Below are 18,196 nucleotides of genomic sequence, written 5' to 3' on the forward strand. Positions count from 1 at the left end.
TAAAACGATTATTTAAATAGTTTTAATAAATGCACTTCTATTCATCAAAAAATATAAATACCACTAGTCTCATTCATGGGTGTAATTTATAACGGCTATACTCCAGCAGGTAAGACTGCCACCTAGTGCAAAAAACACACGACACAGACCAAGCAAATGAGTCTAGACCTTAAAATTTGGAGTGGATGTCATTGCATGGTCCATATGCATAACATTGGAAATGTAAGGTGAAGTCATTGCATTATGGGATTGGCAGGGCAGTTAACATGATAATTTGTTACATTTCAAATATAGATATTGCACAGCATACTGTATATACAGTACGACGCTAGTATGATCGTATGCTAATCCAGACCATGTATGTACGTTTTATGGAGACACAAAAATGTCTCTGCACACTACAGTGCATACAGAAGCGAGAGAGAATCCAGAGCAATTTCCTAAAGTCTTACAAATAAAGGAATATGATGGAAAACACACTGGTTGGCCAGCACTGTAGTGTATCAGACCTGTATCCGCCACAGGCATTCAATCAGATTACTTGTTGAGCAATATGGATTCTCCAAGTATTACATTTGACCTCCCCTCTATATACACAACCTTGAAGTGCATGCGAGTCGCTGTCTGTAAATGTAATTGTTATTCATCTCACACCTTCCCCCATCTCTCTCTCTCCGTTTCTCTCACTGTATGTGTTGTAAATCTCTGATCATTGCAGGCCGGTCATAGGATGTGATCTGATTTACAATAAGATCATTAACCTTGAGAAACGGTCTGGACTGCACCACAAACACTCCGCTGTGAGCTTAACGCCACTCCATCTCGGCAGAGCTGGATGCTGTAACCACGGGCAACAGCATCCTGCTGCTGATTGGATAAAGCCATGCCTGGGAATAATCAATATCCTTAGTGGATACACGCATGGAGGACTAATCACTGTGGAGAATGTAAGAATATTTTTGGAGCAGATGGCAAGGCCAGTGAGGCATACGAGGCTGTGCGCTGCAGGGATGCTGTCATGGTAAAGGGATGTTGTTGGGCACTTAGACAAATATACTTTCGACCCTTAAAATAAAATGAATCCGTTTTAAATTAAATGTATCATTTCAAACCATCCGGATTATAACATCACTGTTATACCTGCACACTAAGTTAATCTAAGTTTACAGTATTTAGATTTGGAACATGTACAAAAAGTGCAACAGTAGAGTATAAATTATTTATTTTCATTTTAATGGAACTACTGTATTAAAAAAGTTAAAAGTGCTATTTACTTCATTCACCTCTAGTGGGCATTACTTGTGTTATTACCCAAAAAGAAACACAATCATATTCTTATTGTGCAAAAACACAACCGAGTTATTGCTTATAAATGCTTGTCTAGATTTAGCTGAATGAAAATAACTTGTTAAACAATGAGCTTATTATGAAAGAAGCAATTTTTGGCTGCATAGAAATAATAGTTGTTTGAACAAAAACGTCATAACAAAATGAGTACATTCGTGCAAACAATTGGGAGATTTTCCCCATTTGTGAATTCATTAGCTAGAAAGACTTCAAGCATTTTGTACCCACTCCTGTATGTTGTGCATTTTCGCAAGAGACCGACACTTCACTCTCTCATGTCTGTAAAACAAACAGTATAGTAAAGTAACAATAAAGCTTTTCTGTAGTGCATACTACGCAGTCAGATCCTTCATATAGACGCATCTTTTACTTTTGACCACACAGCTCTCTAATGTATTGTAGACTTCTTGTTCATACAGCATGCTTCATGTGTCTGCGTTAAAGTGAATGTTCACCCAATAAAAAAAAGACCCTGGCCGTCTAATAAATAAGGCTGACACTTCGACTTATGACAAAACATAAAATTGTTTGTTTGATGACGTGACATAATTGGAATGTGGTTTCAACCAATCGCAAAGTAGGTGAATCTCACAAAAACATGTCAGGATTATATTGAACCCCAAAATAAAAAAGGAATTATTGTCAAATTTTATGATCACTGTTTTACAGTTGTCATAATATTTTTATGAGGATTAAGTGCATTTTCATTAATTTTGTTTTATGATTCTTGTTATATTGTCATTATTGTAAAACGGTAAGAGTTTTTAAAGATTTACAGTAAACCTTGCAATGCAGTTATTTCTGTTTAAATAAACTAAAGGCAGTATAAAGCATAATGAGTAAACATTTTTCCTATATTGCAAATTATATTTTCAAGATGCAATATCACAGTATTGTTGTCCGAAAATATCTTGAATATTTTTTAAGCAAGCATTAAAAATTGAGTTTGCATATTCTTGACAGAGTCATTAGATTTTCCTCTAAAGGCCACACAAATCTTTTCAAGCAGCAACACAAGTTTGGCTTCATATATGAGCAGAACCCTCAACATGAAGTCCCCTTGATCAAGTGTTCATGTGTGTGTGATGTTTTCCTGTTTAAGGAGAATCCCTTCCATTGCAGACCTCTGGCGTCTCTATACTCAGTTTGTACAGGACTTTCTTCGAAACAAACCTACAAACACAAAACATTCAGAATTGAAGTGTGGATCCTGGGAGATTTGTTGGATGAAAACAGACATCTCTGCACAAACCTGGAGAAGGAGTTGTCGAAGATGAGAGTGAATTCTCCAGGGTTCCTGACCTTCACTTGCCCCTGAATGGTTTCCTTATGGGAGTTGCATCTTGTCAGAGGGATGAGAACCTGAAAACGTCAAATCAAGTTTGGAGATTCATTTAATCACAATGAACGATTTCATCATCATTCATCATTTTTGTCTGAGGCGAGGGCAGGTGCTGTGGTCTGAAAGCTGTGATACGTGTGACCACTAGCCCCAAAAGCACCTAAAATATGTTTACCTGCTAAATGAACATCTGAATTAAAACCATTGATATACTATAAACACACACGCTACAGCACAGCCTCTCGCTGCTTTAACACTGACAGCACAAATTTAGCCCAAACTTTCCGCACCTTTGTGCACCTTGTGATGTCCTCGAGTGTGTTACCTTAGCCTGTTCCAGAGGCAAGTCTGTGTTCTCTCTGTACACCACGCTGAAGGCGATGCTCTTGGGATCAGAAGAGAAGATCCAGCTGATGGTAGGACCGGGATGAGCAGCAGTTATGGAAAGGACACTGTAAAAGCTGGACTTGATGAAGAGTTCTCTGAACCCTTCACCAAACTGAGCCAAGTCCTTGAGACTGTACGACACTGACAACCTGAGAAAAAGACTGTGTGTGATGTCATCATTCTGAACGCACACATTCGACTTGTAACATGTTGGTTTTGTTCAGTACAGGTGCTCATGAGAAACTCTTGCGGCCTCTATAGCTGAGGCCTAATAGTGAATTATTAAGCATCGTGGCAAAGGTTAAAATCTATGCTTTATAAGTTTATCAAAATGTTGTGTTGTGTCTTACGTCATCTCTCCAGATTTCAGCAGGCAGATTTCTGCATCCTGAACAGAGCCAATCAGGTCGTCCGAGTCGTCTGTGCTTGTGATGTCACTGTTGCGGATGTCAACATATCAAAAACAAACAAACAAACATACATTTACATTTATTTTAATCCAGTAACACAAAGAAAAGCGCACATAATGTGTGACAATAACTGCAGACAGAAGCAGAAGAAAAATCACTAATGAAACCCATCAATAAATATAGTATCAATATTTATCAAAATATATTGTATCAATAAGGTCAGTGTTTTGTTGGTAATTATATTGCTTTTATATATTATATAATTATTAGATATTAAAACAAATATAATTGAATAATACATTGAAATATAACGGTCTGATAAGAGAAACAAATGACTACAATCCATTAGACAATTATTTGGAGTCTGCAGAGCTACCTTGTGTACTCTTTATAGAAAATGTATATGTTTTTGTTAATTCTTTACTGTTTTGACCCCATGTCTCGATCGCTAAAATGTGTTTTTAAAAAAAGCTGCTTCACACGATACAAAATTGTTTCAAAACTAATTCAAGAAAAGAAAAATGTTTGATGTAGTTTTAGCAGTACATTAGCACACATTAGAATTCGCATCAGCTTGCGTTCATGTCAAATTTACTCTGATGAATGAAAATTTAATCCAATAATGAAACCGTGTTTGGCTCAGCAGGAGCCCATTTAATTTTGTTTGATGTTTTAGCACAAACAAATTACCGTGTTGTGTTTACGTTCAAACTAGTGCCGAGTATCTGTGTTAACAAGACAGGAATGTGTGTGTGTGTGTGCGTTCTGGTATGACCTACATTATAGCCGAATAACCTGACGTGTTACATTGTGAGGATAAGCTAAATGCTCTTGGGTTTTACATGACTTAATAAAGTAATGATAGAAGTATTAACACTGTGTGTCTCACAGCTGTCCTGTCTCTGTAGAGAGTGCAGTGGTGTACAGCGAATTTTCACAGACACCGCTAACTTCATCTTCAGAGATGATGTCAAACATCGTATCGTCCGGCTCAGGGGTCTTCAGCTCCCCTGTGTGGAAAACACTCACATTACACACAGAATTATACTGTGATTCACACAGAGCGATTACAGACCCTGTTTGTAAAATCCAAGCAAAAATATCAAAATCTTATTTTGGGATGAGCATCAGTTCATTTCACGTTAATTTCCATCTTTGATGTCAAAATGGAAGATGTTAAGGTGATATTTTCACAGAATGTTCTTTACATTATTAGATTCAACTTTATATGTATGAGTATGATGTGAAAATTAATACAACTGCTGAATTATGCATGCCAGGCCAGTAGTTGGTAAAGAAACAAACAAACTGCAAGAAATCTGATTCTTCATCAGAATGGTGAATAGCTACATTATACGACATCTAGCTATTTTGTTGGACGGTTCATTGCTACAAGTGACCCTGGACAAATGTGCATTCAATGACGTTTACAACCATTTTTTTTCTTTTTCAGCAACAAAAGAAACAAGATTGAACGACCAAGTTATACACTCAGTTAGCATTTCACACACGGCTATTAGCATTGAATCAACGTTCACATAAACCCCCCCCATCTGAAAAGTCCTCAATGACCTCTCACCTTTGACTCCAGGTGTGCTGGTTCTGGTAGGACTTGGTGCTGTGCTGTATGGTGGATGTAAAGGACTACCAGGATCTGTCTGTGGGTGGCTGTGACGGGTGTGGCAGTCCTTACAGCATCGCTCTTTAGCGCCGCCCTGTTGGCCAGTCACAGCATAACTGCAGCAGTGGTAACAGAAGGGACGCCCGCATAACCTAAAACGCAATGCAAAAAAACCATATAATTAAAATAACTCATCATCAATGACTTCTTCATAACAAAAACAAGATAATGGAATCAGAAACCAATGAGAAGCCAGTGGAGAACATGTCAAAAGTTAAGGGAACAACACAGAGAACACATTTTGTGCACACATCCTTTTTACAGATCTGTAAGGTTTACAGATTAGTCGATGTGTTTTTTTTCAGCATCTCCATCCACATTGATGATACAAGACAATGTCAAGTTAAAAACATGTTTTTTTACTTAATGTAATGTAATGTAATCATTTAGCTCTATTTAAGAGAGAGGAGCAGGGTTATTCTAGTTTGATGTTGTTTTTATTAATATTTTAAATTTAATTTTTTTTAAAGCTTTTTATGTTTATATTTTAGTTAAATATTTAGCTAATTGTTTTAAGCTTTTCTCACTTTATGTATTTGTTATTTTGTCTTGCTATATAAGACTCATTCATTTTAGTTTTAGTTTAGATTAATTTGAAAAGTTCTTTAAGCTTATTACAGTTTATTTTTTTCAACATTTAAATTATTTGTTGGTTTATTTTTACCCAATAATTTTTAGGCAAATATTTTATTTGATTTCAATAAACAAAAATGCTTTCAAAGTGTCAAACTGTGCGAGAAACTGCCCTCTTCAACTCAAAACAACTTCACATTTACTCAAGTTTCCTCTTTTACCTGCAGTTGTGTTTGCGCAGCATCCAGCTGAAGTGGTTGTGGCAGCTGAAACAGTACGTCACGTCTCGGTCTGTCTGTTCTACGGCCCTCTGTTTCTGCTCAAACTCCAGCGCATCTGACTTCTGCCACAAAGCATCTTTCTCCCTATAATAGTGCCAAAGCTTAGTAATACAATAGCAGATACAACAAAGAACTCTTCAAATATAGAAAAAAAACAGTTCAGAAGGTACAAAACGCGGCACCTTATAAGTTCAATAAGCCTCTCTTCCAGGTTCCTCTTGGTGCGAGAAAGGTCATCAATCTCAGAGGACATCTTCAGCTCGAGGGTTTGTTTCTCCATCGCACTTCTGCTCAAATTCACACCCAGCTCATGACAGGCCTTCTGTGCAAGAGCCGACTGCTCCTCAGCTCTGACAGGAACATTCAGACATATCGGCAGGTCGTGAAATAAAAACTGTTATTTTTATTTTGTGCATTTATGTTAAAACTGTGTACTACCAGAAAAGAGGTACAGAAATATCTTACCTCGATAAGTTCTCTCGCAGGTTTTTTATCTGTTCCTCTTTCTGATCAATAACGGTTTCAGAATCACCAATGAGGTTGTTTTTCTTTTCGATCATCTGACTGTACTCGCTGTTGACAGACTTTTAAACATAAACACACATGAGTACAAAAAAAAACACAGAACGTGAATAGTTTAACTTGTTATAAAAAAGACCTAGTAAATAATATCTAATGTCAGCATCTCCTGGTGGTTTATTTAGCATATTTTGCATTAAGTGAAAAGATGTGTCTTTAATCTAGATTTAAATTGGGCGAGTGTGTATGATCCTCGAATAATATCAGGAAGGCTATTCCAGAGTTTAGGTGCTACGTATGACATAAGGTAGGGCTGTCAAACGATTAATCATGATTAATCTCCTCCATAATAAAAGTCTGTGTTTGCATAATATAAGTCTGTGTACTGCGCATATTAATTTTCTATTTATAAACACATACACACACATTTGTATATATTTAAGAAAAATATCAAATATATGAATTGATAAACATTTATATATAATTAAATTTATTGGTAAATGTAAACAAATACATCTAAATATTACATAAATCTATATACATGTATGTGTATTTTTTTGTGTTTATAAATACAAAACTATTATGTACAGTACACAGACATATATTATGAAAACACAAACTTTTCCTCTGGATGCGATTAATCGTTTGACAGCCCTTACATGACGTTGTGTAAGGATTTTAAAGAGTTTGTGCATCGTGCTGAAGATGTCACATACTGCATCCAGCAGCAGGGTCCTAAACTGTATATCTACCAGTGCACATACAAGTTGTATCCATTACTTTGAAAAAATGTAATTGCCTATTTAGAAATAACAATTGTGGTGTAAAATACTAGTGATAAAAACCTCAGGACACAAAAATAAATGTTTTTGAAGTTAAAGTCCCCGTGAACCAGAAGTTGCGATCGTTTTTACTTCCGTGTTCTGACACATTTCGGAGTGAAAAGGAATTTCAAAGGAGAAAATTTGTGGGCGTGGCTTGCATTTTTCAGTGCGACTGGATTGGATGTGTAAAAACAGCTTTGATTGATTTTGAAATAATCTGGCACCAGACTGAGAGTTGAAGGGGAGGAGTTAACGGATGCTCCGGCCAAACCCTCTAAATTACGTCACTTGAGATGGAAAGTCATTTCAGGGCGGAAGTGCATTTTCAGATTTTAACTGAAGATTATGAGGGTACATGAATTCTAAAAATATAATGACCCAGATTGATAAGCTATTTACTGTACATAAACGCTGCAATATTTCATGAAAAATAAGAATTGTTTTTTTAATTTCACAGGGACTTTAAATGAGCTTTTAAATTATTTAAAGATTTACTTCCTCAGGGGGAGTACCTCTCAGGGGGTACTTCAAGTAAATGACTTAGGTCAGAGGGCTTTGGTTTACAAAAACATTTGAAAACCCCTGATCTACAGTATAATGACATGATGATCATAATACCTCCAGCTCTGAAGCTTTGGACACAAGACCCGAAACTTTCTCAAGTTCGACCTCCAGTTTCTTTCTCAGTTCATCCAGTTCTTCATTTAGACACTTCATAAAGACAAACAAAAATACATTTGAATAAACACAAAACACATGTTAAAATGAGTCATTATCACAAAGCATCAGCATGAGAGTGGGTGTGATTAAAAAAACACAACAAAAAAACACAACATCTATGAGAAGTGTTCACTTCTATTACCTGCACTTCTTTTTCGTGGTGTGCAGCCTCTTCGGTCAGCTGGGACCTCAGGGTATCCACCTCTCTCTGCCTGGTCTCCTGAAGACTCCTCGTTTCTTCTTCTGCCTTTTCAAGACGTTCCTGCAACTCCTGCACAACTTTAGGAAGTCCCTCCACGTCCATTAGCTGCACATGAAGTCTTGCATGATCCTTCTTCATGTCTTCCAGAGATTCACTCAAAGTTCGCACCTCCTCCTGTGCCTCCGTCTGTATATCCTGCAAGTTGGCGGACATCTCCTCCCATCGCAGCGTAGCCTCCTCGTTCTGTCCTGTCAGCATGCAAACGTGAACCCCGAGCTCTGCCGTTTCCGTGTTGGCCCTGTGTAAGGCCTCGCGAGCCTCTCTGTTCTCTAGCACCAGACTGTCGTTTTGTTTCTTCACCTCATGAAGCTCTTCCCTCATGGCATTCGTTCGGGCTTTGGCCTCCTTATCTTTCTCCTTTACCAGGGTCTCTTCTCTTTCCCTACAACGCATCAGTTCCTCCACGTGTCTCCGGTTTAGTTCTTCCACCTGGCTCTTGAGTTGCTCCGTCTGAGCCCGGAGGTCCTCTCGAGAGACTTCCGTAACCTGTTGCAGAGTCTGGATCTTCACCCTCTCCTCTGAGCTCACCAGGAGCTGCCCCCGGAGTTCCAAAACCTCGTCCTGAAGTCTGCAAACCTCCTTCATGTTAAGGTCAAGTTGAGCCTCAGCCAGAGCCAACCTTGAGGTGGATTCTTCCCTATCAGAACTTGAGGATTGCTCTCTAGTCTCTGGCTCATCTTTCTTCACCTGGCCATTCAAAACACACTCCTCGGGGTGTTGGTTCTCCACCGTAAGTCCAGCAGACTCCAGTCTGATTCTCAGCTGTGTCTCCGATGAACGTGCAGTCATCAGCTCTCTCTCCAGACCATTCTTGGTTTGTGCCAGCTCCTTGCTGCTTTCTTCATTTCTTTTCACAGTCTGGATCAGCTTTGCATTGATCTCCATTAAGCTTATGCACTGGTTCTTGTACTCCTCCAGTTTCCTGGCTTGAGTTTGCAAGTTCTGACTGTCCGTAGCAAATCGCTCATTGTCACTCTCCAGTTTGCGGATCTTGTCGATGCAGACGGTAAGCTCGGACTCCTTTGCCTTGAGTTGCTCCTCGAGCAAGCCCTTCTGTTGCAGCTCCTCTTGCTTTCGTCTCTTCATCTCCTCCAGATGGGACTCTCGTGTCTCCAGTGGGCTCTGCAAGTCCTGCAATTGCATTCGAAGGTTATCCATCTCCCGGTCCTTCAGAGAGAGCGCTCCCTGGGGGCGGTCTACGGTCATCTGTAGCTCATCCCCAGCTGCTCGTTCCTTGTTGGCAGTCGTGTTAAATGTGTCCAGTTTGCCGTCCATCTCTTTAAGTTTCACTTCCTGTTGCTTCAGCTCCTGAGCAAGTTGCTCAGCAAGTCGTTTACACTCGGTTCTCTCTTGCTCTGCCTCTTTTAATTTGGTCAGAAGCTCTTGGATCGTCCAGGCCGAGTTGCAGTAGCTGGCGGCCTGCTGTCCTTTTTCGCTCAAAGCTCCGTCGAATTTGGCCAGCAGCTCCATGTTTCTGTTCTCGGCGACATTCAGCTTGGCTTCCAGGTTGCGTTCTGATGCTTCTTGAAGTCGTAGAGCCTCCAGTTCCTGCGTGGTGGTTTGGAGACGATCGGTGCACTCTTTGACAGTCTTGATGACCATCTGCTCAACCCCTGCAGACTGCACTCTTCTCTCTGGACTTTTAGCAGCCGATAGCTGTTCCTCCAGATCCTTGACCACGGCCCCCAGATCAGCTGCTTCATCGGTCAGCAGCCGGATCTTCTCCATGAGCTCTTGTTGTTTCAGCTCAGACTGGTCAAGCTGTAAGCGAAGGTTCTCAGAAGCAGTACAGGAGAGCTCTCCCAGCTCTCCCAGATCACCTAGAAGACTGGAACCGAAATCCTGGCCTGTAATAAATTCCTGAGTTTGCTGCAAGATGTAAAAGTGACGACTTAAGTTTATTAACAAGGACAGTATGACTTATTAAATTACTATTATTCTTGCATCCAATAAAAAAATGTTTAATGCATATAAAGGCAACAGCAAACAATAAAATGAACAGATACAATAATTACACAAATCTGTCTTTAGGGGGGCACACACAACATTGTATTTAACCTCGGGGGCCTGCAAATGCAAAATTGAGGCATTTGCTGTCATGTCATTTTTATGTTCAACTTTGGAGAATTAATTCCTTAATTCAAATGTATTTATTGGATAAACCCCTTGAAATGCGTGATGAGATCTCGTTTTCAAGGGGGTCCATGTATTTATGTATTAAAATCTAAGGCACGAACCCAAAAATAAAGTTCAAATAGGGCCTAATGTGTTACTAAACCTGTGAGTAACTGCTGACCAGACTGGTGACACTGGAGCAGCGACTGGGTGGTTTCCACGCATGAGCGGATGAGAATGCTGATCCCAGAGTCTTTCTGTATGTGCACAAAACAAACACTTCAGTCCTTTTGCTGAGTATCTAGTCATGAATTACACAGGATGTTAGGATTGATGCCAATAGATGACCTTGTGTTGTTGCCTAATGCTAATGGCAATGGCAATATAATAACAAAATTGGTTTAATTTAATGCAGAAATATTTTACAATGATGTTATTGCATCTAAAAACCCATGCAATGCACAGATAAAAAGGGGTTAAACGTGTTGAAACTGGGATATTACTATTGTGATACACCTGTTCAAGGGTTAAACCATCATGAATTACCTGGCAAAGGTGGGCCAGTCGGAGTCAAGGTCGTGACCCCTGGATGCTACATCAAACTGGACCTCATTGAGTTCATACAGATGGTTGATGATGTCAATGTTAAGATGGGACTTCAGGAAGGGACTGCGTTCGTAATACCAGTCACTAGATATAAAAAAACAGGTCTAATGAAATTAAAGGGGTCGTATCGGATGCCTACAATGAACATTTTTGTGTGTATTTGGTGTAATACAGTGTGTTTACGCCGTTTACGTTTTAAAAAACACATTAGTTTTCGCATACCGTGCATTACTGTTGCTCCTCTGTGCCCCGCCTATCTGTAACACTTTGATATTTAACAAAGCTCATCCATCATTGTGAAAAGCGTTGTCTGCTCTGATTGGCCAGCTACCCAGTGCGTTGTGATTGGACAAATAGCTCAAGCATTTGGCGGAAATGTAACACCCCTTAACATATTCGGTATATCAGCCTTCAAAGCATATTGACAGCTGATAATGTCAGCGGTACCGTGTGAGGTCAAGGTCAAATATGATCCAGAAAATATATTTGACCAAGCGGATTAATCAACTTTGCCAGCGCAAGGTTTTATTTTGAAAAACTATTAGGTTTAACAATGAACTAACTATAGCCAGAGGATAAGCGCCTCGTATATATATAAAACAATTTCTGCATTTGTGATCTAAGGACTGACCAGAAGCGTACGTTGCAATAGTTGTTGTTGCTGCGTCCATGTCATGGAGACACTGTGTGTTTCATTACAAAAGAGAAAACGAGTACACAATTAGAAATCTGTGGTTAAGTTTGATTTACAACACTGTTCCAAAACAGCACAACTCCAAAATCCAAGTGTGTGCAGCACATTAACACCTGGCTGTGCACAAAGGCTGTTTCTAAAAAGTGGGGCAAATCCAACTTTGCAAGGACAGTCTTCCGTTTCTCACTCACAGCCTGTTAGTATGTTTTCATTATTGAAGAAATTGCAACTAACACTTCAGCGGGAATAGACATGCCTTCTTTATCTGCGTATACATTTGGGCGATGTTCTTCAACGTTAGAAATGTGGGGCCGTGTTTAAACGAGGGATTTTACGCAGGTTTGGATGAGCCTCTGTTGAAATAAAACATCTCTTTTGGTTTGAGACTTTCATTTTAGCAATTTAACATGTCTAATACATGCATGAACAACTTGTAACACACCAAAGATACAGGAAAACACGAAATCGAGTCATATGACTTTTCAATGTAAATCCTTCAACGGTATAACACACAGAGCCCTCTGTGGTCAAGATCAGAACAAAAATCGCTGACATTACACGTCTAAATGCTCTGGCAGAGGAAGTAGACGGGTTTCTTGTTTAAAGCGAAGTGAAAATGGACTGAGGAATAGAAAAACTGAGGTGCGGACAAATGTTTTGCATCAACATCCTCTGATGTAAATAGTGGCTTTAGAAAAACTGAGATTTAACTGATGCATTATTGCATTAAATATCTATACTGTTGCCTTAATATTTCATTAATGTATGTTTCAACTCAAACCAATTTCCTTCAAATCTAAGCCTTTAACAGTTAATGGAGCTAACTTCTCGTTTCACTCTTTGATGTGAAATTCTAACTCAAAGAAGGAAATGAAAATGCAATTATGGTTAAAACCAAAGGGTTTGTTGACCAATCTTTGCCTTTATATATCATGCTAAAGACATTACACTGACACATTGGATTGTTTACTTTTTCAATGCGAAAGCTGAGTTCTGATGTTATAATCATACTCTACATGGGTTAAGAAAAAGGTACCGTGATCATAATTCCAGTGAGTATATTACCATGTGATTTTGAAGTTCATAAAACATTGCTGAAGAGTATCTGCAAGTCTCTGGTGCACGAGACAGTATCGTAGGAAGGCCCGTCCTTTCCCAAGTGACGTCTTCAGCTATAATCACAAGAAATGAGCACAATGAGCTTTTGCACTGAATAAAAAGGAGTGAAAATACAGTACTGGCCAAAAGTGATGTCTGTCCTATTATAAAGGAATATATTCAAACTTATTATTAAAGATGTATCAAAGATTTTCAATGTGTTGTAGCTCAGCTCTGAGAAGATTTTAAAGGGAAAGCTGGCCCAAAAATTGCCATCATTTACCCATCCTCATTTTTTTTATTTGAAACCTGTATGACTTTTTTTCTTCTAAAGGACACACAAAAAATATTTTAAAGAATATTGGTGACCGAACAACAGCAGTACCCATTGACTTCTATTGTATAGACACACAACCAATCCAAGTGAATGGGTACCACCATCGTTCCGTTTCCAACATTCTTCAGAATGTATTTTTTCTCTTGCAGAAACAGTCAATGGGTACTGCTGTTGTTCGGTCACCAATATTCTTTCAAATATATTTTTTTGTGTTCTGAAGGAGAAAGAAAGTCACACTGGTTTGAAATTAAAAGAGGGTGCGTAAATGATGACAGAAATGTTGTTTTCGTGTGAACTGTCACTTTAAGAAGAGACCAACGAAATGTAAATATTTTGAAGTCAATGTATGCTTTATTTCTAGTTAGCTTTTTGTTTTTCTTGTACATCAACGGCATATTTCCTGATATGTTTCCCTAAATAAATTTGTCCAAAAAATACCTGAACCACCCATCTCACATGTTGATGCTTTACTCACATCTAGGGTCATTAAAAGCAAATATTGTACAAAATATACCTTCTACCACTTTTGTGTTTGAAAATAAATAAGATTTGATCACATAAGGATGATTTAATGCTCAACCATAAACAACAAAACAACAAAAACACTCGGCAAACATCACTTACTGCAGAAAAAGCCTGTGTTTATGAAGCAGTATTATTTCAAAAATGTATGACCATCATTTCACATTTAATTTACTTCGTTTACGTTTTTGAGCCAACCTTGTGTCCAAAAAATCGTAAATAGCTTAACTAGCAGTTTATTGGGACCTTATTTATTGAAAATTATGTTAGAAAAAACAGCTGATATCACTGACGGTGCATTCGAAGTGCATTGCATTGTGGGATGCAGTATTCTGTGCAGTGTGTTCTGAAAAGTAGAAGCATGCTATGTATAAAGTAAAAAAATAGTATGAGTAGTACACTATTACAACACAAACAATGTCTGTCTCTGTCAGAAAAACAGATGGAGGATTACAGTAGGTGACCACAGAACATAAGGACAACAGATGGAAACATCAGACAACAGCTAATGTTGGATTTTTAGATCATTCTGGACTCTCAAGACTCTTTCAAAATCGTCCATTGTGGTGGTAAATGAATTTTGTTGAAACCCAATGACTCCTTAAAGGGATAGTTCACCCAAAAATGAAAATTCTGTCATCATTTACTCACCCTTGTGTAATTTCATACCTGTATAATTTAATTTGTTCTGATGAACACAGAGAAAGATATTTGGAAGAATGTTAGTCATTTTCATTTCCGGGACATCATTGACTACCACTTCTCTGTGTTCATTGGAACAAATAAATGTATACGGGTTTGAGTAAATGATGACAGATTATTGGATGAACTTTACCTTCAATGCATCTGGCAGGCACTGTTATCCAAAGTGACTTACATTGCATTACCTCTTTGCATCTTCTACATTTATATTTATATTTCATTCGAACCAACTTTCATTGCAACAAAGTTCATTGAAAGAAACATGTCATATCGTTTCCCTGGCAATCCAACTCACTAATCTCCCTAACTACTATTGAAAATAAATACATTTTCATTCTCAGTAATCTCTGACTAAATCTAAAATCATGTTCTTGTAGGTTGTAAAAGAATGCAAGCAAAGTCTACATGAAATACTGGTTCCTAGTTTCAGTTCGTTTCGAAGTTACTTCCTCATTCATTTGACGTCAAAATATTTTCTTGTAATTTATTGTCCCAAAGGTGAAGATCCTAAGTATGACTCCTCAGAAAAGTACCCAAACAAATATGAGCTGTCCTTCATATCTGCACTGGTGCACAAATAATATGGGATAATTTACACTACGAAGTTTAATACTTAAGTGAAGGGCGCCTTTTAAACACTAAGCAAAAGAAACTTTGTAATGCTTTACACGCTCTAATGCTACTGTAGTCTAACAATAACACGACCAACCTGAGGCCAGACACCACTGTGACCTCCTGCTTCAAACCCTCAGGAGTAAAGAAGGAGACAACGGTTGTTAAAACGTCCGAAAAAATAAAGAATACATGAGAAGAGCTGGAAGACTTGTGTTGTCCAGCAGAGATGTGGGCACGTGCAGTGGATTACTGTACCTCGGAGATTGATTTGACAAAGCGAATGCCGTCATTAGCTCCTTTAACCTTTGCCAAACAGTCACAGAAATAATCCCAGTAGTCTTTCCTGCTTCCCAGAAATGTTCTCTTTTCTTTCTGGTCAAACTGGACGAAAAACAGTCACAGGTAAAATAAACACCGTAAATGTATGAGTTTAAATGTCAAGTGGACCAAATACTAGTAATATTTTACTCGCCGCATTACTACGTCACTTCTTCTTGCATGTTAGTAATACTACCGTGACTTTGGTGCACAAAATAATTTTGTTCTGAATTTATTTTGAACTGTTTTACCATAATGTATGAAATGCATTAATATTTATTGTTTCTTTCTTAAATCAATTGGATAACAATAGTAACTCCAGGCCCCGGTTTCACAGACCAGGTTTAAGGCTAGTCCCAGACTAAAATGAATGAATGTGTGACCTGTTTTAGCTGAATATAACTTGCCCAGAAATATCTTAAAATATATTAGTGCCATTGTTGTGTATCAAGATACACACCAGTAATGTATTCTTCTAAGGCATTTTTATAAAAAAAAGCGACATAAATATCTTATATCATTCAGCTAAGGCATAGTCCTGGTTTAAGATAAGCCGTGTCTGTGAAACCGAGCCCCAGTGTTACAAGTCAAATGATCTGAAAGACTGTGTCATACTTGCAGCAGGTACTCCAGTTTATAGCAGAACTTGTGAAGGTTGGGGCTGTCATCGGTGATGGGTTCTCCTGTCTCACAGTGCTCTTTGCTCAGCTCAGAAACTGCATCTGCATAAGAAAACATCTCGATTTAAGTCTTCACAAAATATTCAAGCTGTTCCAGCGTGGTACAATCCAGTCAAAGTTGAAGTTATATATGTGCTGGAATATACAGTAGTGTAAAATGTTTTATGGTTCGCTTTTTATTTACCATAAATGCATGATCAGATCATCAACTAAAAAATATGAATGCATAAAATTAACCCATAATGAACCACAACACGTACATCTTTCATGTTTTAACTGGTCATTAAGTGTTAAAACTCACATCAGCAAAAATACATGCAAACAAAGGTTTTCTGGAGTTACGCATGTTATGTGGAAGAATTGTATCCACCGCTCACAGAACTATTTTAAATCAGTGACATTTGTAGGCTTCTGAGCTACAGTACACACTTTAGGTCCCGCCACACCAGTTCTAGGGATTAGTTTATTCCTGGGCTTAGTCTGGACCATTTCAATACATTCGATTTCTTGTTTTTCAACCATTCTGTGAATTCTATGTTTCTTGGTGCATGGCCCATCTGCTTTGGCGCTTCATTTTCAGTTTCTGAACAGATGGAGCTCATATTCCCCAAGAGAATATTCTCTTTCCATCCTTCAATCATGGTAAGGTGCAGTAAAACATCCCTAAACCATAACACTAACACCAATATGCATTATGCATGACTGTCGGTATCAACTATTCCACTTCACACTGTGTCCCAGGAATTGTAAAAATGGGTCTATAGACAGATGAAATCAAAAATTGTACATTGGTTACAGTTATTGCTATCGAGGGTGTAATAAGCCATTGACTATCATTTATTTGAGATAAATGTTTCTTAAGAAATGCATGAATGATGAATCACACAAATGTGTTTTTGTTCACGATGGGGCAATTTGTACAGCATTTGATGTTCAGTCTAAAATATTCAAGGATACAGAGTGATAAACACACATTTAGCACTGTATAATATGTCCAGGCGGCTTACATTCGCTACAACTGAGTAACTGTCCGTGTCTTTCCAAATTGTCATACTGGATTATTAAACAATATTTATAAATAGAGCTAAATATCGACAAAGAGCAACTTCTAAGTAAGGAATTGTGTTTTTAGAGCAGGCCACAACTAGACAGGTAAAATATTTGCTGATTATATGGATATTATTATAATGTTTTACAATACAGAGGGATAAACACCAGTGTCTCTCAAAAGTGTTCTTGGCCAAATACACTTCTGCTACTCGGTTCACATGATGGTTAAAGAGAAAAACAGAAAGGGAAACACTGATAGAAAGAGAGCCATGTGTACCATGTAGATCTCGGATTATTCTCTGCAGCTGATTCTCTCCGACTGTACTCATGTTGGCCTGAATGTGATGACTCACAAAATTGATATTGTGCCTGTGGAATAAAAACAACAAAGGGCTTCTGTAATCTTTAGTTTATATTGTAAAGTTAAATTAATAAGGAATAATTGAACTTATTTGAACCCAAAGAACATTGTTCAAAAAACTTTGATGAATACTTGTGACTGCAGGTGAATAAGTGCAAGCAGTGTTACTTTTGTTTTAAAACGAGAGAAAGGTGATTTATTATTATGAACAAATTAGAAATGATTGTAATTGACTTTAACCATCACATCCATAATAAGATTTAGATTGAGGAAACAAAACGCACCTGCTCAGCTTAACTTTCTAGAGTAAACAACGGCGTTTACAGCGACATCATTCAGCCACGTTTATATACCGACACGATAAATAAGCCTGTGACGAATAAAACGATGTCAAGAAAGATGAATATGTGTAAACAAAATGTGTATATTTCTTTATATACTCCATAAAGAAAGATGATCTCCGCGGTTGATTATTTACAGTAGATACAAACCCTGCACCATTGCTGGGCGGAAACTATGGGTAAGTGACGGCGCTCTAGTCCAATCACAAAGGGAGGATTTTGAACCGCAGTTCGATTGGTTCCGCGATGCACATAGTTTGGTTGCGTGGTAGGAACGCGGTGAATTATTATTATTTTGTAGGAACGGCAGTGAATAAAAGTATTATTTTTAATTTCCTTTTTTACTAAAGAAGGTGTTCAATTATTAATAATATGCACTTAATGTCACTGACATATATAATTTTAACATAG

At 38.1% G+C, this 18,196-nt stretch overlaps 1 protein-coding gene across 2 annotated transcripts; it reads right to left on the reverse strand.

The window, feature by feature from the left end:
* Positions 1–1,206: 1,206 nt before the first annotated feature.
* On the reverse strand, positions 1,207–17,966 carry fyco1b (FYVE and coiled-coil domain autophagy adaptor 1b). 2 transcript variants are annotated; one of them, XM_079453615.1, is made up of 18 exons: positions 17,729–17,966; positions 17,361–17,452; positions 15,969–16,075; positions 15,291–15,416; positions 12,827–12,933; positions 11,008–11,151; positions 10,625–10,718; positions 8,227–10,215; positions 7,983–8,075; positions 6,487–6,605; positions 6,204–6,371; positions 5,962–6,105; positions 5,066–5,259; positions 4,376–4,496; positions 3,427–3,513; positions 3,015–3,225; positions 2,600–2,709; positions 1,207–2,520 (listed from the first exon to the last, which is right to left on the reverse strand). In XM_079453615.1, exons 2-18 carry the CDS (start codon positions 17,410–17,412, stop codon positions 2,445–2,447), a joined length of 3,942 nt encoding a protein of 1,313 aa, XP_079309741.1. In that variant the 5' UTR covers positions 17,413–17,452; positions 17,729–17,966; the 3' UTR covers positions 1,207–2,444. The 2 variants fall into 2 exon arrangements, with proteins under 2 accessions (XP_079309741.1, XP_079309740.1); XM_079453614.1 differs by having other exon boundaries at positions 17,885–17,954.
* Between the last annotated feature and the right edge of the window lie 230 nt (positions 17,967–18,196).

The sequence above is a fragment of the Barbatula barbatula genome (genome assembly GCF_947034865.1).
Source record: "Barbatula barbatula genome assembly, chromosome: 3".
Lineage (NCBI taxonomy): Eukaryota > Metazoa > Chordata > Actinopteri > Cypriniformes > Nemacheilidae > Barbatula > Barbatula barbatula.

Excerpts from the sequence above, each read along its gene's own strand:
- fyco1b (XM_079453614.1), bottom strand. Across the intron at positions 11,152-12,826 it reads ATGAACTTCAAAATCACATG|TGACTGGTATTACGAACGCA; the intron begins GTAATATACTCA and ends TTTTATATCTAG. Across the intron at positions 3,514-4,375 it reads TCTACAGAGACAGGACAGCT|TGACATCACAAGCACAGACG; the intron begins GTGAGACACACA and ends CATCCGCAACAG.